At 49.2% G+C, this 19,584-nt stretch overlaps 8 protein-coding genes across 8 annotated transcripts; 4 read left to right on the top strand and 4 right to left on the bottom strand.

Annotated features, from left to right (window-relative positions):
* Positions 1-320: 320 nt before the first annotated feature.
* Positions 321-1,604, top strand: N7446_001569 (putative phosphatidylglycerol specific phospholipase; the record flags this gene model as incomplete). Its single annotated transcript, XM_058510318.1, has 1 exon — positions 321-1,604. The coding sequence occupies one exon, from the start codon at positions 321-323 to the stop codon at positions 1,602-1,604; it is 1,284 nt and encodes a 427-aa protein (XP_058375854.1).
* A 249-nt stretch (positions 1,605-1,853) lies between these two features.
* Positions 1,854-3,671, bottom strand: N7446_001568 (MFS transporter; the record flags this gene model as incomplete). The annotated part of the gene is made up of 1 exon (XM_058510317.1): positions 1,854-3,671. The coding sequence occupies one exon, from the start codon at positions 3,669-3,671 to the stop codon at positions 1,854-1,856; it is 1,818 nt and encodes a 605-aa protein (XP_058375853.1).
* A 1,760-nt stretch (positions 3,672-5,431) lies between these two features.
* Positions 5,432-6,738, top strand: N7446_001567 (glycoside hydrolase family 28 protein; the record flags this gene model as incomplete). Its single annotated transcript, XM_058510316.1, has 4 exons — positions 5,432-5,686; positions 5,743-6,165; positions 6,216-6,345; positions 6,410-6,738. The coding sequence occupies 4 exons, from the start codon at positions 5,432-5,434 to the stop codon at positions 6,736-6,738; spliced, it is 1,137 nt and encodes a 378-aa protein (XP_058375852.1).
* Positions 6,739-8,140: 1,402 nt separating this feature from the next.
* On the top strand, positions 8,141-9,632 carry N7446_001566 (uncharacterized protein; the record flags this gene model as incomplete). The annotated part of the gene is made up of 4 exons (XM_058510315.1): positions 8,141-8,318; positions 8,372-8,469; positions 8,524-8,784; positions 8,844-9,632. The coding sequence occupies 4 exons, from the start codon at positions 8,141-8,143 to the stop codon at positions 9,630-9,632; spliced, it is 1,326 nt and encodes a 441-aa protein (XP_058375851.1).
* A 239-nt stretch (positions 9,633-9,871) lies between these two features.
* On the bottom strand, positions 9,872-11,619 carry N7446_001565 (uncharacterized protein; the record flags this gene model as incomplete). The annotated part of the gene is made up of 3 exons (XM_058510314.1): positions 9,872-11,322; positions 11,372-11,389; positions 11,439-11,619. The coding sequence occupies 3 exons, from the start codon at positions 11,617-11,619 to the stop codon at positions 9,872-9,874; spliced, it is 1,650 nt and encodes a 549-aa protein (XP_058375850.1).
* Positions 11,620-12,290: 671 nt separating this feature from the next.
* On the bottom strand, positions 12,291-13,743 carry N7446_001564 (acyl-CoA dehydrogenase family protein; the record flags this gene model as incomplete). The annotated part of the gene is made up of 3 exons (XM_058510313.1): positions 12,291-12,476; positions 12,529-13,511; positions 13,557-13,743. The coding sequence occupies 3 exons, from the start codon at positions 13,741-13,743 to the stop codon at positions 12,291-12,293; spliced, it is 1,356 nt and encodes a 451-aa protein (XP_058375849.1).
* A 319-nt stretch (positions 13,744-14,062) lies between these two features.
* N7446_001563 (uncharacterized protein) lies at positions 14,063-15,630 on the bottom strand (the record flags this gene model as incomplete). Its single annotated transcript, XM_058510312.1, has 4 exons — positions 14,063-15,120; positions 15,176-15,339; positions 15,388-15,463; positions 15,513-15,630. 4 exons carry the CDS (start codon positions 15,628-15,630, stop codon positions 14,063-14,065), a joined length of 1,416 nt encoding a protein of 471 aa, XP_058375848.1.
* A 1,067-nt stretch (positions 15,631-16,697) lies between these two features.
* N7446_001562 (cytochrome P450) lies at positions 16,698-18,733 on the top strand. The gene is made up of 5 exons (XM_058510311.1): positions 16,698-17,866; positions 17,921-17,946; positions 18,030-18,114; positions 18,167-18,330; positions 18,387-18,733. Exons 1-5 carry the CDS (start codon positions 16,775-16,777, stop codon positions 18,583-18,585), a joined length of 1,566 nt encoding a protein of 521 aa, XP_058375847.1. The 5' UTR covers positions 16,698-16,774; the 3' UTR covers positions 18,586-18,733.
* The last annotated feature ends 851 nt before the right edge of the window (positions 18,734-19,584 follow it).

The following is a 19,584-nucleotide window of genomic DNA, read 5'->3' as shown; positions in this document are numbered from 1 at the left end:
CCCCTCTGAACATTTCACAAACATCAGATGTTCATTTCTACTCAGTAAGAAGAAGAAGATAAGAACATCTGATCTTCCTAAAATCGTGGCTCGGAGACAGGGGGGTCGTTCGGCCAATAAAAATTAGCCCGCGGCCCATGCACCGACGCGGGGGATCCAGGGCTGTTGATGATCGACAGCGTGCTGCTCTTGCATATTGTAGTTGGACCATGCAGCACATGCGGCCAAAGGAGCATCTGAGAGGATGCTGGGGGTAGCTGCAGGGGAAGCGAAATACTTATAATGGCCGATTCCTTGATTCTAAATTTTCCAACTCAAACATGGCGCGTTCTTTGTTGCTCACAGCCCTAAGTCTCGGCGCCGCGGCTCTGCCCGCCTCGTCGGGTTCCAGCAATATCAAGAACATTGTCGTCTTGGTGCAAGAAAATCTCTCCTTTGACCACTTCGCTGGCGGTCTGGACTATGATCCTAGCATCGATGGCCCGCAGAACCCTCAATACTGTAACCCAGCCAATGTTTCTTTGCCAGACTCTCCCCAAGTCTGCGCCAACCCTATTGCGAAGAATATCGCATCCGATGACCCCAACCACAGCATCTCAGGTGGTAACATGCAAGTATTCGGCACCTATCACCCCGTTTCAGGGGCCCAGCCCGGCATGAACGGGTTCATCAGCGAGCAGCGCGCCTCCTACCCCAAGGATGACCTGGCCCGGGCAGCAGAAGCAATCAACTACTTCACACCGGACCACATCCCAGTCTTCAACTCCCTCGCACAAAACTACGTCCTCTTCGACCGCTGGTTCGCCGCCGTCCCAGGCCCAACAAACCCCAACCGTGCCTATCTAACCTCAGGCACATCCCACGGACACGGCAAAAACGACGACGATTTCCTCAACTCCGCCCTGCCTCAAAAGTCCATCTTCGAACAGCTCTCAGAAAAGGGCATCACATGGAAGAACTACGAAAACTCAACACAGTCCAGCCCAGCCTTCTTACCCGATGCCCTCTTCTACGACTGGACAGCAAAGAACGCAAAGGACAACATCCTCCCAATCGACCAATTCTACACAGACGCCAAAGCAGGAAACCTTCCCCAGTTCACCTGGATCAACCCAGAATGCTGCAACTACATGTCCATGCACCCGCCCTCCCCAATTAACATGGGCGAGAACTTCGTCAAGGGCATCTACGAAGCTGTCCGCAACTCCCCGCAGTGGAACGAGACCCTATTCATCCTAACCTTCGACGAACACGGTGGTTTTGCAGACCACGTCTCGCCGCCCACAGATGTTCCCGCTGGCGATAGCTTGACTTATACTGAAGCTGCCCGAGACGGCGAGCAGTATACGTTCCACTTTGATCGGTTGGGAGTTCGCGTGCCGACGGTTTTGATCTCGCCTTGGGTTGCTAAGGGTGTTGTTCAGCATGCGCCTGGTTCGGGCAATGACTTTACTCATACTTCTATTATTAAGTTTGTGCAGGAGCTTTGGGGGCTTGAGAGTCTTTCGCCTCGTGTTGATTGGTCGCCTTCTTTCGGTGGATTGATCACTAATAGCTTCCGGGATGATACCCCTGAGAGGTTGCCTGATGCGGCGGACTTTTAGGCTGGCTTGTTGATAGCTGGAAGAGGTGGTTTGTGATGATGACTTTATATAAGTTCAATGATAATGACCCATGAATCAATATGCTTATCAAATGATTATCTGTAATTGTTATGTACATAGTATATGGCTGGGGTATTATAAAAAAGACAAGTTCATGTCTGTGCCCTTTCAAATCTCCAGCAAAGGAGGGCGATCAAATAGTTTTTTATCCGCAACTCAGTTCATCAATCACGATGAAAAATGGTGTTCTCACTTGCGCCCAAACAATTTCCAGCCATTGCCCGACTGCGACCGCCGAGTGATAGCAGAGTTGCGAGTGTTCACGCGGTCAATATCATAAGGATTAGCCTCGTAAGTCCCAGTCCGCTCCAAAGACGACTGAGAAGTGAGCGACGCAGCATCAGCATCAGCCATCGCCTCTGGAGCCTGAGTCCCATCCACAACAGCCTCGGCCACAATCTCATCTTTCTTCTCATCATTGTCACCATCACCCTTCACATTCGCCTTCCTCGCCAAAGTACGCATGAAGTCATCAGCCTCAGCCGCATACTTGCACTTCCGACGAATAGCAGGACCATAACGATAAAAGATAAAAGGAAACGGACAACAAGCAAGCGCCAAAAATGCAGGCACACACGACGCCCAGTGTATCCCAAGATTGTGATACATATACGTCGTAAAAAGCGGGAACCCAGCACCAAAACACGACCGAATAATCGAGTTGGCGGCGAGCACAGAAGCAGCATAGATGGTGTACGCATCAATGAGATAGTTCATGATTCCCAAGAAGACGAACACCATTCCAAATCCAAACGGCGCGGTTGCAAGCACACATACAATCCACGGTATGGATGCGGAATTCGTCCATGCGAACCAGAATAGCCCGATGGGAATGGCGAGACCTCCCCACATTGTGGGTGGGAGGCGTGCTTCGGGTGGTGCGAAGCCGTTGTGTGCTTTATGGATTTTCACGTAGCGTTTGTTGTCGTACATGTTTACGCCCACCGCGGCCATCATTCCAATCATTACGGCTAGGAAGGGGAGACTTCCGACTCCTTCACTCCAGCCTCGGATTTCTTGGAAGATGATTGGGAATGCGTCGAAGAGCATGTATAGCGTGCCATAGACGATAGCCATGTAGAGGGATAAGAGGAGGACGATGGGTTCTGAAAATAGGAGGATCCATGGGCGTCCGAGGGCTGTCGTGAATGCGTCTCGCGGTGATACTCGGCCGCGCTCAATCTCGGCTTTGCTGCGGTAGACTTTGCCTGTGAGGGCAGATAGTCTTTGCGCCCGTTTGGCTAGGAGTACTGGGGCATATGTTTCCGGGATTAGGAGGCTCTCAACCATCCAGATCAGGCCGGTGAATACCGCCAGGAATCCTTGGACCCATTGCCAGCCGGCATTTTCACCTAGGAACCCTCCGATCACGGGTCCCATTGTTGGACCTAGGAACGGGGCACCAGCGAACAAGCTTGTCGCTAGACCTCGATGTTCAGCGGTGAAGATATCAGCAATGACACCGCCGGCATTTGTGAGAGGCGATGAGCCGAAGGAACCAGCGAAAAAGCGGAGAATAATCAAGGTCCAGATGTTCTGCGAGCCTGCTGCACCCGCACAGAAGACTGAAAGCGCAAGAAAAGTTATCAGAAAGACAATTTGGCGACCGATGAGTTCACAGAGTGGCGCCCAAAGCAAGGGCCCGACAGCAAATCCAATCACGAACATTGAGACTCCCAGAGTAGCCACTTCCTCGCTCGTATCGAGATCGATGACCACTTCATTGATACTACCGGCATAAGCAGATGATGATAGTGATACGGCGAATGTGGCAAAAGCGACGGTGACGGTATACATCCATTTCAGAGTCGTGTTGAACTCCATAGGATTGCGCGGGTCGTCGGGGATCCATTCGACGATATAAGGGTCTTCTTCTGTGCCGGAACCAACGTATGGATAGTCGATGATCTCAGGGGTCACCACGCCCTGGTCTGTTAAGATCCGCCAGTGTGGTATCCGGCGTGGGAGCGCTGCTTTGACAGCATCGCTTTCCGTATCCTTTGCCATGGGGGAAACTCTAGCGGGAATAAACTCATGGTCGGGGGGAGGAGGAAGCTTTTTAAAAGGAGTAAAATACCAAACTGTGAAAGGTCTGTATAATTTGGGTCCTATAAGAAACATCTGATGCTTGCGTGACGAGTGGAGTCCGATCGGATACCTTTTCGGCAAGCCGAGCCTCCTTATACTTGGCTTTCGGCGACCGCGGGCCGCGGCTGGTGGAGTATTCGTAGTCTGTATTTTGTATTCTGTATTGATTGAATTTTGACATTTCTCGATAACTCCTAGGCTCTGTGGAAAAGACATTCATAGTTCATTATCAGCGGGTCGTGGCGATCCCTAACAATGTGCGAGCCTACACCAAGTGAAAAGAAAAAACTGGATTTTGGGTCCTCAAAATTTTGTGGATCGGCACTTGCAGCTTTATGTCATTGCCGGGCCCAGAACTGTAACCAAGGTTCAATGGCAAATACAGAATGTCTAATCACATCGATCGAGGTATTTTACATCTGCATCTGCATATTTGTGGTCAATCGTCACAGTGGGTTCCAACATTACTTGCCACCATGCTAATTAGTTAGGAATTCCACCGACGCCATTTTAGCTGGCCGTGGACTCGGAGTTGACAAGTATGAACACTAAACGCTATACGCCGTTTATCATTGTATTCTGTACGACCACGCATTGAGTCTTTGGGGTCAACCTGGGTCTAGGAGGTATTCATGTCTAGGATCCGGCCTCGTGTCGGTACTGCATTTATCCGACCTTTTCTTCTGATCTCGCACTTATACATAGCATTGACATTCAGAAAAATACAAGTCGGTGGTAAATACATCAGCACCATTATACCATTCAAACCGCCTGGGATAGGTATCTGGAATTTAAAAATTCCTCTACGCTATAAGAAGCCCGCTCCGACAGTTAGCATGTTTACAATGGCACACAATAATTTGGCACTCGATTTAGATTGAACTCATCGATTAACCTTTTTAAAACGGTTATGCTAAATTCCTCATATGTCCAAATGGTAGAATGAGAAAATTGAATAGCAGGGAAAATTAAGGCTTGGTGTTCGTTTGATCTGTGTTTGCTATATATGTATATCTGGTCAGAACACTGGAGCGGACCGCGAATTTTCCAATCCACCACTCAGTGACCGTGTAAGAGAGATCCTGAGGTGATCAAACATTGTTCAAACTGAAAATACAGCGTTAGTCTTCAATTATTCTACAATCCACGCTTATGCCGCTGCAATCATATCTCGAAAGGGGTAAACCCGAGGAACAAGTATACATGTACCCCAGGGTCCACTCCACATTCACGGATAAATTGCGCTGGCTGACAGCATTGTGTATCAAGTCAGCTAATATCCGGGGAAATATGGCATCCCACGCGGGTGATGCACCGTGGCGTCCGACAGGAAGCTTAATTTCGCTTGTTTGTCCACGAATGAAATCGCGCAATGGGGTTCCAGCCGCTCCCGATTCGTGGCAATTGCTTCTGTTCCTGGGCCAGCGATGCTCCTCCATTCAAAATCGAAACATGGACCTGAAATATGAACGAGTTTATGCAGGGTCTGGGACGGACCGATGTCCTCACTGAATTAGGAGCGGCTTGGCAGGGTCTCCTGAAGAGGCAAAGCGGGAGGAGGTATAAGGCTGAAGATGAAAAGTATAAAATGAACCGTGGGCTGCTTGTGCAGACTATCACATTTTGCATTGAGCTTTTTTACCCTGAGTATCGATTCACCAAGACCATTGTGGTTCATTATGATTGTAGGCAAAAGCCTGTACATTCTTAGCCTTCTGGGAGCCATTGCAAATGCTCTCCCAGAGCCAGCGGCACCCCAGGTGACGGCGCCAGCAAAGTTGGAAGAGAGAGCGACCACTTGCACCTTCTCCGGATCCAATGGTGCTTCCTCAGCTAGCAAGTCGAAGACCGCCTGTTCTACCATTGTACTCTCCGCAGTGGCGGTCCCGTCGGGGACTACCTTGGACCTGACCGGCCTGAATGATGGAACAACAGTAGGGTGACCTACATCCCTGTACGAAGGACGCTGCCAACACAATTTCTCATTTAGGTCATTTTTGAGGGCGAAACAACCTTCGGCTACAAAGAGTGGTCGGGTCCTCTTGTCTCAGTCTCCGGAACGGACGTTACGGTCAAAGGTGCATCGGGAGCGACTCTGAATGGAGACGGGAGTCGCTGGTGGGATGGAAAGGGCTCGAACGGTGGCAAGACGAAGCCTAAGTTCTTCTATGCTCATAAAATGTTTTCTTCCACCATCAGTGATATCAAGATCATCAACTCTCCAGTCCAGGTTTTTAGTATTAATGGAGCAAAGGATCTCACCTTGAGTGGAATCACCATTGATAACAGCGACGGCGATGTCAAGGGTGGTCACAACACCGATGCCTTTGATGTGGGATCAAGCTCGGGTATCACTATCACTGGCGCAACTGTCTACAATCAGGACGATTGTCTGGCGGTTAATTCTGGAACGGTATTGACTACAACACACAATAAAATAGATCAGTCGCTAATGTGGACTAGGATATCACTTTCACCGGAGGTCTCTGCTCGGGAGGTCATGGACTTTCCATTGGATCTGTCGGAGGGCGAAGTGACAACATAGTTGACAACGTGCACATCGAAAACTCGGTCATCAAGGACTCTGACAATGGTATGTGAACATAAGAGGCGAGTGCTGAAAAAATTGTCAACCTCACTAACACTAACCCAAACAGGTGTGCGAATCAAGACAGTCTATGGAGCAACTGGCTCCGTCAACAACGTCACTTACAAGGGCATTACGCTTTCCGGGATCGCAAAGTACGGCATTGTGCTCGAGCAAGACTATGAGAACGGCAGTCCCACTGGAACCCCCACGGATGGCGTGCCAATTACCGGTCTAACTCTGGATGGCGTGACAGGCACCGTGAAAAGCAGCGCGACGAACATTTATATTCTCTGCGCCAAAGGTGCATGCTCTAACTGGACGTGGAAAGGTGTCAGTGTCACCGGTGGAAAGACAAGTGGCTCTTGTTCCAACATCCCAAGCGGTGCAAGCTGCTGAGCGAGCCAGAGTTGTACGGTCCTGCAATATAGCTATCTGATCTTATAACGGCCAACATGTTCGTGTGACGAGCGAGCTGGAATAGAAAATGCAAACAGAACAAACTTGATATTCGTTCCCCATTTCTAAGGCCACAAGGCTCCAAGGCCATTTTGGTATGACTTAGCACCCCCAATCAGGCAATAACCATCACTCGCCATCGTCCGGACGACATGAGCATCCCCTCAAGTCATCCTTTTCCAAAGAGCATCAGTTATTCAAACCGGGTATTCTTTCTCCGGTAGTACAGTCATTATTTGACGCGTGTTCATGTAGGATATTGGATAAAACAAGAATCCGCCGACCCAGGCGATGCATGACCGTGGCCAGCAGGGGTTCCAGGAATTGATGGGCATATGTCCTTGAATAATATGACAGCATGAAAGCCTCAAAGGCCGTGGATGAATAGTCCGGTAGGCCGACTGGTTAAGCTTGCAACAACTCCACTGACAAGAATGTACTTGTGAACAGCTCCCCTCTTACAGAGAGCAACTCCCCAGGCCCTGTGACATTACCGAGGAAAAGTCTTACCAAAAAAACCTAATTGAAATATCTGCATTCACAGATAAGGGAGCTCAAAATCCATTCCAAATTTCAACATGACGCCCTACACCTGCTCTATGGGCTTGCTTGAGCTTCAACCACCAAGGGCACGATTCTCTCACCCTTCGGGCATGAGATATTCCCCTTTGGGACTTGCCTCTGCCAATAATACCGGGTTATCAGCAGATAAGTCTCCGAGAGCACCAGTTCTGCTATGCAGTAGCCCGATCAACATTCCATTTCCTAGTTAATCCCCCGAGCGGGGCGGTTCGTGCACCCGCAAAACTGGTCAAGCCTTGACAAGGCTGTCGGTATTTTTCTGAATCATTGCTGGAGTAGATACCGCTGCCGATCGGCAGTGTAAGCTAGAGAAAATGAAGTGGTTTCGTCATGATGGACCACGGGCAGCATGAACCTCATATATGAGGTGCACTTTCAGTTCAACATTGACGCCTGCAATCCATCGAAATAAGATCACAGTCTCACCAATGAGATACTATTGCACGCATGACCTGCGAAACATTACTGAAATGGCACCTCTAAGGAGTTAGGATCACATTGTTGGGACCAGAGTCCGCCTGGATTCCAGGTATGTGCCTTGCACTAGCTTATTGGAAGGAATCTTGTCAGAAAAAAATTTATTTCGTCATGCCGATAGCTCTGATTAGCTTATTTTTCCTGCAAGCTCCTGCCCTAGCTTTATTTTTGAATCATCGCCTGCGACAGACCCCTTCTTCAAGAGAGGTTCGACCGTGTTTTTCGACACACTACATTTTCAACTGAGACATCTTCCTACTAATTGTCCGGGAAACTGAGCATCATGGAAGCCAAGGACTATCCTCCCAGTTTCACTAGTCGGAGTTCAGGCTTTCTTCCATCAGATCAACAGTCTGACAGCAGGATTATCACGGATGACGAGAAGTTACCTCCTGTTGATGGAGGTACACAAGCATGGCTATTTCTTATAGCTTCTGCAATGCTTGAGTCTTTAGTATGGGGTATGTGAGCTGATGCTATTGCATGTTTTGGATGGGAATTGATAAATTAGCAGGTTACGCTTTTGCATTTGGAGTCTTCCAGGACTACTACAGTTCACATCCGCCATTTGAAGGGTCGGGGCATATTGCTGTTATTGGAACTTGTGCTATGGTGAGTCGTCAAGGAATTGCGGATGGCATTGGATGTAATTAATACGTGATGTAGGGCATCGCGTATCTCCTCGCTCCAGCGGCAATCATTTTCATGATTTTGGTGCCTTCATTTGCTCGTTGGGTATCCACAGCTGGCGTTTGCATTATGTGCTTCTCTTTGGCAATGAGCTCATTTTCCACCAATGTGACGCACCTCATCTTGTCACAGGGAATTGGCTTTGGCACTGGTGGTTGCTTAGCATACACCCCCACAATCTTGTTCATGTCAGAGTGGTTTGCCAAGCGAAAAGGCCTTGCATTTGGAATTGTCTGGGTGAGTGATTTATTGCGTTGCAATCATTCTATACTGAATAAAGCTAACTATGTTCTCAGGCAGGGTCCGGTATATCGGGTATCATTTTCCCACTCGCTATACAATGGCTACTTGACCAGTATGGAATAGAAGCAACACTCCGCATCTCAGCAGTGACTCTATTCATTCTCGCCGCGCCTTTTCTCTACTTCCACCGACCTAGAATCCCCATGACTGAGGTTGCGTACCACAGGCTTAACTTCCATTTCTTGTACGACAAGACTTTTATCGTTTACCAGCTTGGAAACACCCTGGAAGCAGTTGGATTCTTCTTGCCGACAGTCTACCTCCCCACATTCGCGCGCAGCCTCGGAGCCAATGACTTTATGTCTTCGCTCACCGTGACCCTGGTTAACCTGACCACTGTATTCGGCTCCGTGTGCATGGGATTCCTTTCAGACCGGTATCATATCACAACATGTATCTTGATCTCGACTGTCGGCACCGTCCTAGCCGTCTTTTTCCTTTGGGGCTTTGCCACCTCCATCGCGCCATTATACATATTCTGCATTGCATACGGCCTCCTCGCGGGCGGTTTTTCGTCTACGTGGGCGGGTGTTTCCAACGAAGTACAACGCGCCAACCCCACCGCAGACGCAACGGTCATCTTCCCATTCATGGAGACTGGCCGTGGAATCGGCAATGTCGCCAGTGGTCCGCTAAGCGAGGCTCTCCTCAAAGCAGACAACTGGCGCGGACATGCATATGGTGCCTATGGAAGTGGCTACGGTACGCTGGTTGTCTGCACCGGCGCCACTGCGCTGATGGGTGGGATCTGTGTTGTGGCGCGTCAATTCAAGTGGATATAGTTGTGCGAACTGTGCCTATTGTGCACACCGAACATGTCGTGAACGGGAGTTGTTCTATATAAATTGGGTTTATTTCTTGTTTGAGACCGGTTTGGTTTTGTGAGGCCATTCGTCAATATATGTGAAAAAAAAAAGAAATGCTACATATATACCACTTCACTTGGCAACTGTGCTTTGCGCTAATGAGAAATAATTGCACATGTCCCCACAGATAATCAGATTCGAGATGTGTGTCCTGCTTACTTGGTAACCCACCCCCAGACCCTCCAGTACCAGGGCTTCGGAGGTCCCGTTACCTTTTCGTAGTGAAGACGACCAGTATCAAGATCAGCCTCGGCCGAACGAATAAATGCAGGACGGAAGATGATCTTGTGTCCGGCGTAGAGCACAACAAAGACGATAGGGCAGATATAAGCGACAAAAAAGTCGGAGACATTGAAAGTCGGGATGAAAGCCGTGAAACCCTGGGTCAGGGCGATGAGGATGTTGAAGAAGAGGCCGTACCAGGCAAGGTAGGGCTGGAGGATGGCCTTGTAGGGAAGAGTATCGCGAGAAATGTTACGGGCAGACAATGCGCGCATGAATGCGATGTGAGAAGCGTTGATGCAAGCCCATGTCACGAACCCGGCAACACTGGAGAGGTTGACGAGCCAGTTGAAGACTTGGCCGGCGTCGTTGGAAACGTTCATGAAACCCAGCAGACCGAATAGAGCAGTGAATGCCACGCTGATGTATGGGACACCGTGCTTGGTGACCCAGCCGAAGCAGGCCGGGGCGAAGCCTTCATAGGCCAATCCGGTTAGGACTCGACTGCCGCTATATACATTGGAGTTTGCGGCAGATAAGACCACGCTTAGGAGGACGGCGTTGATCAAGCTGGGGAGGATCTTGACTCCAGCTAGATCGGCTGCAATGACCATAGGTGAGGAGGAGGCGTTCGTTTTGGCGGTGGCGAGTCGGCTATTATCGTATGGGACGAGCAGGCCGATGAAGAAGATGGTCAGAACGAAGAAAAGAAGGATGCGGACGAAGGTCTTGCGGATAGCCGAGGGCACAGTCTTCTGAGGGTTTTCAGTCTCGCCGGCTGCGACACCAACAAGCTCAGTGCCTTGGTAGGAAAAGCCAGCCTGAATAAGGACAGCCCAGAAGCCAACGAACTTGCCGATGGATTCCGGGGCATCGATCATATACGTAGCAAATGCTCCTGGGTTGTGCCAGTATTTGAAGCCGATGTAGCCCTGCTCTCCGACACCGACGTCGATGCAAATGGCGAAAATCATAAACCCGATGACGGTTGCCACCTTGATAGTCGAGAACCAGAATTCCAATTCGCCGTAGAAATTGACAGGAAGGAAGTTCAAAGCAGTAATTAAGACCCAGAATACTCCGATGAAAATTGCAATATTCAAATCTGCATTCCAGTACTGAATGATGGTTCCGGTGGCGGTTAATTCGACCGCAAAGGTGGATGCCCAGTTGAACCAGTAGATCCAGCCCATAGAGAAACCAAGACTGGGGTCTATCAGGCGCGCCGCATATGAGGTGAAGGCACCGGGGATTGGGATATATGTTGCGACTTCGCCAAGGGAGCTCATGACCGAGTATACGATGGATCCGACGAAGATATAGGCGATTAATGCACCTGCGGGTCCGGAGTATGCGATTGCAGTGCCACTGGAGATGAAGAGTCCTAGTGCAAGTTAGATCAAGCTATTTTTGAGCTCAAAATGGCTGTGTACCTGTTCCGATTGTTCCACCTGGATATAGTTAGCACGTTACTTGTGAGAGGCGACAGAAAAGACATACCGATAGCAATCATCTGAAGATGCCGGCTCTTCAGTTTGCGCTTCAGCTCTCCGGGGTTAGCCTCGGGGTAGCTTTGCTCGGCGTCCGCTTGCTTGGTATCTTGGAAGGCATTTTTAGGTTCAGTTGAGATCTCGTTCGCAGAGCTCTTGATGTCGCCGGTGGAGGCGTCGTAGGAAGCCATGTTGGACCACCACAATTATGCGTCTCAAAGCACCGCAAATGCGATGGACTGACAATAGCAAACAGTCGAGTTATTATGAAAGAAGCAGACGTTGAAATTTTTCATTCAAGGTCGAATTTCCGTTTTCGCTTGAAGGGTGGGGCTCGGAGGCGTGGAGAATATTTCTTAGGTAAAAAGTCGAACGATCCGGAAAGGAAGGACTTGACGATATATTGGTGGTTGATATTGGCATTTACTTGCTGTTTCTCTCTAAATTACATAGCTAAATACAGTCCTGTCGACATGTCGACATATGGTAGCCCTTAAGACTAGCCTGCAGACTTAAGCTTAAATGTTTGGTTGAACGCCAGAATTTTCCATGAGTGGGTCTATAAGGCTAACTGCCATTGGGACCAAGATGTATACACTGTACAGGGGATCAACACTTCGCAATTGAGTGTATAAAGGCGAGAAACAATAAGTGAATTAATTCAATAGTTATGTCCTAGTGTTGCCTGCAACGTTAGGCCACAAGCCTTCAACATTCTTACATTCCTTGACGCATATGCAGGGGGTTCTGAAACGAACATGTTTCATCCTCTGGTCCAAGTACCATTTGAATGCTAACTACAGAAGACGAAGTGTCAAATCAGCCTAGGTTGACCTCGATACCTGGCTATTTAGTTCAGGGGTCAGATTTTGGCTTTGGAGTGCTCATCCGCGATGTCTTTCTTCTTTGGGCCTGCAAATCCAAATATATACGCGCCAATTTTCCGCATCTGAATCTCCTCTGCCCCTTCAGTGATGCGATACCGACGGAAGTGACGATATATATGCTCAAAAGGGTAGTGTCGAGAGTACCCATCGCCCCCGTGGATCTAATCGGTCAGTCGTGTCTCATCCGTGAAGTATCTGAGAATACCAACATACCTGAATGGCCCGGTCGGCAGCCTGACAACACAGTCGATTTGCCCAGAAGTTACACATGGCAACTTGATCACTTAGTCGGCGCTCAATCTCTACCCATGGCCGTTTTGCCGACGACTGACATTCAGCCACAACACGATCCATCTCCCAGCTCGTCTTGAAGATAAACAGACGCAGCATCTCAACCTGGGTCATAAGCTCAACCACCGGGAACTGAATAGCCTGATTATCAGCCAAAGTCTTCCCCTCACCCCATATCTTGCGTGACCGGGCGCGTTCAACGCTCCGATCCAGACAGTACCGCGCAGCCCCGCATGAGCTGGCCGCTTGGCGAATTCTATTCTCATGCACGAAAGTCTGCGCAATTGCTAGTCCCTGGTTAACGGACCCCAAAACAGCCGTCTCGGGCACCCACACCTGGTCCAGCTCGATGGTTGCGTGGTCAGTGGGCATATTGAGAGTCCATTCGTAGCTGGCAATGCGAAGTCCTGCCGTGTCACGGGGAACCAGGAAAGCCGTGATCCCTCGTGCAGATCCTGCTTGGCCCGAGGTCCGGGCGAAAATGAGAAAATGCGTGCAGTGGTGCGCGCCTGTCTGCCACTTCTTTGCCCCCGTGATTTCAAACCCGCCTTGGGTCTGGCGGGCTGTTGTGGACATGTATGTTGCGTCACTTCCGTGATCGGGTTCTGTTAGGCCGAATTTCGTTCGGAACTCTCCTTTCAGACGTGCTGGAATGAGGGTTTGCCTTTGGTGTTCGTTTCCAAAATGGTGGAGCATTAATACGTCGGGGAAATTCCCCACAATGCTGTGCTCGTTTTGTAAATCATTGGCTAGTCCTAGGCCACCGCCGTATACTGGGTGTGAGGATAGGTGGTATCGAATAGCTGACATCCACAAATTGGTGTCTGGATGTGACTGGCCGCCGTATACTCGAGGCAATGCGAACCGGTAGAAACCAGCGGCATCAGCTCGGTTCCTCGCCTCACCTAGCTTAATCAGCCTGGAGCGACTACCGATATTGTTCTACTTACCTAGCAGCTCTTCCCATTCCTGTCGTGGATTCCCATTGTTATCCCAGTCAGTTCGTGCATATTCACGACGGTGATCGAAGAACCGATCATTGTCATCAGCATGCTGCAGCGGCAGGATATTTGAATGGATAAACGAATCTATAGACTCTAGGTGAGCTTTAAGCTCGAGTGGGAGCTCGAAATTCATGATGGCGATGCTTGACGGACGATTGTGCTCGGCCAGGCTATGTATATGATGTGTTCCCCGCATTCGGACCTCGGCGCGCATCTTGTCTCGGTTGATAATCAAGTGGCTAATGACCAAAGCACAACAGCAATTCGAAGCAAATCAATGCAATAGTAACGAAGAATGTAATGAGTTATCTATGACTAGGGAGTGAAAACAGCCCCTTAGGATGTGATTAATGACCCTAAACCATATTGACATATCCCTACCCTCACCCACACCACCTCGTTATAACCCCCCATTGCAGCAACAGAAGACCTTACTCAAACGATTTCTCACTCTAGTCAGTATACTTCTTCTCTCTCTCTTTTGGCGTTTCCCGAAATCGCCGCCACAGCCAAAACCCAAATATAGTCAACACAGTCAACGGTATAGCAAAAGCAAGATAAAGCCACCACCACCGGGAAACGACAAACTCAGACCGAGTTGAATCAGGAGATGTGTCAAAAGCGACCAAGTTCGTCCCGAACAAGCTACACACGAATGTGGCAGGGAGGTAAATCAATGTCACAGCCGCAATGATCTTCATAGACATACTGTCTTTACGTGCTTCGCGTGCAATGCTCGCACTTTGGGTAGCTATGCGCAAATTGACCGTGCTATCATGCCCTGTAATTAGGTTATAGAGAAGCGTGATAAAGTTGTTAGTCCGTTGACGGAGGTTGAGAATACGGCGATGTCTGTCCTCGCAGAAGTCACGTAGAGCGAGGAGATCGTCTCGAACACGCTCGTGGACTCTGCTTTTTATGTTTGTACCGCCGTTGTAACGCTTCGCTAGCCGACCGAGTCGCGTATGATCCTGTAATAGATGGTTGATGTTTGATGTGTCGCGCTGGTTATTGTGTTCGAGTGTGATTAGGTTCCGGGACATTTTGTGTAGCAGTTGGACGTATTTGGAGAAGCGATCGGAGTCGGTTATCTCGAAGAGCGAGCCTTGGTGAAGTTGTGTTTCGATCCATAGGAGCCATTTGACAAGGTTGTCGAGCTCGGTTGATCGTGTTGAGAGGATGTAGAATAATATCGCGGAATGTAAGGCCAGTGGATGCAGGCGTGATTCTCCCTTGCATCTGCAGGTGCAGTTGTCTGTACAGGAACATGGCTCGGATTGTCGGAGGCCCTCATAAAGTCCATGTACCAAATTGCGGAGGTCGCTTTTTGCCTGGAGGAACATATAAACACTGTGACCTGTTGTTATATCATGGCGGAAGTAAATAGGCTCATGCTGATGATGCAGCACCATGTCGGTCGGGCCTCGCGAACTGATGGTTGGGGTACTATCAAGGGGACTGGTGTTGTTCGCTACATATGATAGTGACTCTGAGACATTATAGCATATTTCTGTCTTCGTGAGCCCACAATACTGACTTTCAATATTCGGGAAAGGGGCACCGACCAAGGCACGGTCGGCCTTTGATGTCAACACATCGACTGTGATAACCAGACACCAACGGCGAAGCCAAAAGAGCCACGGATTCAAGACTGATATCCCAATATTCCTCAAAGAGAGAATTGACCTCCAAGTCCCCCGGGAACGACCCCGCTTCAGGGCTCAGCAGTCTGACACGGATCAACAGAAGCCAGCAAAGTCAGGAGAAAAAAGCATACATAACATGCAGAGGGCTATGTCCTTTACTCCCAGCGGGTGCCTCTGACCGCAGTTGTTCCTCAAAATCAGGCGATTCTGCAGTACGTCAGAGCGTGCATCAGCTGCATCGAGGCTAATCACTTACCGGCCTGATCCAGGACTGCTATTGGACAAGATGCGCCTTGCTCGTGTGAGGCAACCGACCGGCCGCAACACAGAAACAAGGCATACTTCAATGCCGAAGGATCGAGTTTGGACGACATGGCTCCAAGATGATGGCTTGTTCAGCCCATGAGGTCTGCCAGCCCCCGCCCCCACCCTGCAGTGTGATGGCCCTGCAGACCTCAACCAGGACCCAGACAGTCGGAACATGCGGTTTGACATGTCGCGAACATGTTGAGTATAGATCTATGCAATGTCGACTACTCCATATATGAACCGGAAGAGGAACAAAATATTGTATATGGCGGGCCCAGACGCTTGGCAAAATGAACCTCGGCGTCCTGCCACAGCCTGACCCAGCTTGTCGGGAACATGATTTGAGCAGAGGGATAAAACTTCCGCTAGAACACCTTCCGGACACTCAAATGGTCGATCTCCCTATTGACGGAATTTATGGCCTCATACCGTTTTCACGCGGGTGTTGAACGTGCCTTGTCAAAATGCTACCACATCAGGGGATTGAGTCTCCTGAATCATGAAGAAAATCGTGAATAAACCACGGCTTTGTGCGGGTACTTTGACGTCTATTACTATTCCTGATGGGGAAATAAAGCCTTGGCTTTAATCACAATCCTTGCACCTCCGCATCCTTTAGGTCCTTCAGATATGTTAAGGGTACCTATTACGGTTGAATGCGATTATCCTGGTTGACAATAGTACATGACTCGTGTGTGTTTTTGTTCCCATAAAAGATCACTACGCTTTGTCCTCGTATTCACCGATGGGCCTGTGATGGTTCCACTGAGTCCCCGTGCACATTAAATAACTTTTAGGGACGGGATGCCAAATACGGATATCTTCTATGGAGGACTCGAGACGATCCCGGTGCTCTGGACAGGATTTTCTAGACCCACAGGCAATTTAGCGTCGCTTTTATAAGCCACTTCTGCTCCAACGGATGTCCCGCGATAGGTTGAAGATATTATTTCTCATGCACGGTGCCCCAGAGTTCCCTCGCTCTCCTTCCAAAAGCTCACAAGTTCAATACAGGAGAGTCCCGACATCATGGGTTCCAATCACGCTTGTGTATCTATTTGGTCTAGTTGCATTATGTCGCATCATGTCTTTCTTCACTGTTTGACAGGAGTGGCCCCACAACCACGGCACACAAAAGGAGCCCACTAGGGCGAAGCTGGGGTGTTCTGGATTTCTTCACCCTTGCTCGCAACTGGAATTTGGTGGAACATGGCGTGGTGGCATCTCGTTGTCGCGCAACCATGCCTCGCCCTCGGCGTGGTAGGGGTGGGCTACCTGCTTTCCCTGGCCGTATATCGGCTGTACCTTTCACCAATCGCTCATTTCCCAGGACCTAAGCTGGCCGCATTAACCATGTGGTACGAGTTCTACTATGATTCATATCTTGGTGGTCAATATACGTTCGAAATCGGCAAAATGCACCGAAAATACGGCCCGATTGTGAGGATCAGTCCTTATGAACTACACATTGACGACCCAGAGTACTACGACGTTTTGTACTCTCGAGACAAGCCTCGCAACAAATCAGTACACCTGACCGGCATGTTCGGAGCACCAGACTCTGCCTTCGGTTCTGTCGATCACCGTCGTCATCGGATACGCCGACAACCCATGAACCCATTCTTCTCCCAGCAACGGATCCGACACCTTGAGCCAATGCTTCGTGGCATGATGGATAAGCTTCGCAAGGGAATGAAGGCCTGGAAAGAAAGGAATACACCTCTGCATATGTATCATGCATTCAATGCATTCACTACAGATGTGGTTGTGGAGTATTCCATGGGCGAGTCATTCCACTATTTAGATGACCCTGAGTTCACCCCACAATGGTCTAAGACAATCCAGTCAATCGTCCAGATGGGTGTGCAGCTGAAGCAATTCCGCTGGGTCATAGGCTTTTTCGAATTGCTTCCACGGTGGCTAGTTGTTAGCCTCAACCCGGACATTGGCCCGGTCATCGACCAGAAGGTAGAAAGTCTCCGGTTGGCAAACTTGATCATCGACAGTGAAAAGTCCAGTGCCAACTCGACGGATAAAAGAGCCAGTCTACCAAAAAATACATTGTTCCATGCGCTGCTGGACAGCAAGCTTCCTGCGGAGGAGAAATCAGCTAGTCGCCTAAGCCAGGAGATTTTCACGGTCATCTCTGCGGGCGGAGAAACGACTGCGAAGAATTTGACGACACTCACTTTTCATCTTTTGAATAATCCCGACAAGCTGCAGAAACTACGCGACGAATTGAACCGCCTTGATCCTGATGGGACGGCGTCTTTGGTGGAATATGAGACAATGCCATATTTGGTAAGTGCCAATAAACATCATCGGTCGAGAACATACGATTTTTAACAATAGTAGACATCGATTATGCTCGAGGGACTACGGTATGAAGCGAGATTAACTCTCTGTCGTCTTGCTATTGGAAGCAGGACGCTGCCATGTGCATTGTTATTGACTCGTTCTATAGACTCACAAACGCTATTTCGACAAGACTTCAACGCAGCTCGCCCGTTGATCCTATGAAATACAAGGACTGGGTCATTCCACCTGGGGTAATATATTATCCGCCACTCTTTCATCCATTACACTAACAATACAACATAGACGCCTGTTGGCATGACAAGCATATTTATGCACCATAATGAAGACATCTTCCCGGACTCGCAAAGCTTCATCCCAGAGCGCTGGATGGATCCAGATCAGCGGAAGTACCTCGAAAGATACATGGTCGCCTTCAGCAAGGGCTCCAGACAATGCATTGGTATTCCGTACGTGATGCTCCCCTGACTGTGACCTGGAATACGAGCTAACATTTATTGGCCAGTCTCGCGCGGGCTGAGATTCTTTTGGCTGTAGCTACAATCTTCCGCGAATTTGAGATGGAGCTGTACGAAACTACTATCGACGATGTTCGTATTGTGCGAGACATGTTCAATGGTCACCCTAGAGAGGGAAGCCAAGGTGTTCGTGTCATGATCAAAGGGTGGAATGAAAGTCCTGGGACAAGCAGAAGCTCTTCATGATCCTTGCTCTCTTTTTATTATTTTTGCTGCTTTCATTAATGTACATACAATAACGACCCGACAGAGCTAACCAGACAGAAATCGCTACTAGTACTTACTATCTCCAAGCCCGGGGTATTCCCGCCTCCAAAGACTTCAAGTGCGTACTTCTGCATATCATGACCGCAATATCTGGCTAGACTGAACCTGAGCTGGGGGATGGACTAGGCGCAAATTTCTAGACGAGGGGCTTACCCTTGAAAATCATACCTATTCTCGAACCGCTCGATGATTGTTCCAAGTCTTCTAAATATACCTGAGCACTGGCCAGCAGCGTAGTCAGGTTTCCAATCTCCTCCTTTCTCCACTTCGTGGTGGTCAGCAACGAAAGAGCTGGCGAAAGAGAGTAAAGGGGTAAAGACGAACACGGAAAGAAGAGAGAAAGGAAAAGAAAGAAAGTGAGGCGCGTTTAGCCAGACCAGTAATCAGGAAGAATTTCGGCTGCCCAGGAGGCTTGCAATTTTCCAAATCTTTAATCTGACTCGGGCTTCAACGAGCTTCGCTATTCCAAATACCCGCCAACGGGTCTTCCTGGGACTTCATGCGGTAGTATCTGCAAGGTCATGACATTTGGGCAGACAGTTTGCCTTACTAGCGTGGCGCTGGTGTCTACCACGCTGTGACTTGTTTCATATCTAACGAATGGGTTAGCGTGATCCACTTGAAACGTGTCTGAGTCCACCGTATACTTTGAATCTATTCATTTCGACAATCTCCAACATTTTACAGTACACCTTGAGTAATTCAAGATTACACGGGATAGACGGTTGGCGAAAGGCGTTTTCCCCAACCCCTTGGGCCTTTTACCGTAGAACCTGCCGAACAGACACCAAGCCCGGGACACCAGGGCGATGTGAGACAAAGCCATCATATGTCGTACAAGGACAAACATGCTCCTCCATACTTCACTGGCTTTGCTCCTGTGTAACGGATTCCATGAATCGTGATGCACCTTGTACC

This window comes from Penicillium canescens (assembly GCF_028828765.1).
Source record: "Penicillium canescens strain IBT 15451 chromosome Unknown utg000002l_segment0_segment0, whole genome shotgun sequence".
NCBI lineage: Eukaryota > Fungi > Ascomycota > Eurotiomycetes > Eurotiales > Aspergillaceae > Penicillium > Penicillium canescens.
Note: the sequence above shows the minus strand (reverse complement) of the source record. Positions and strands in the feature narration are given on the sequence as shown.

Coding starts and splice junctions, on each gene's coding strand:
- N7446_001562 (XM_058510311.1), top strand. CDS start 16,775: ATGGCGTGGTGGCATCTCGTTGTCGCGCAACCATGCCTCGCCCTCGGC. Junction 17,947..18,029: donor ATTATGCTCGAGGGACTACG/GTATGAAGCGAG, acceptor CTCGTTCTATAG/ACTCACAAACGCTATTTCGA. Junction 18,331..18,386: donor AGACAATGCATTGGTATTCC/GTACGTGATGCT, acceptor TTTATTGGCCAG/TCTCGCGCGGGCTGAGATTC.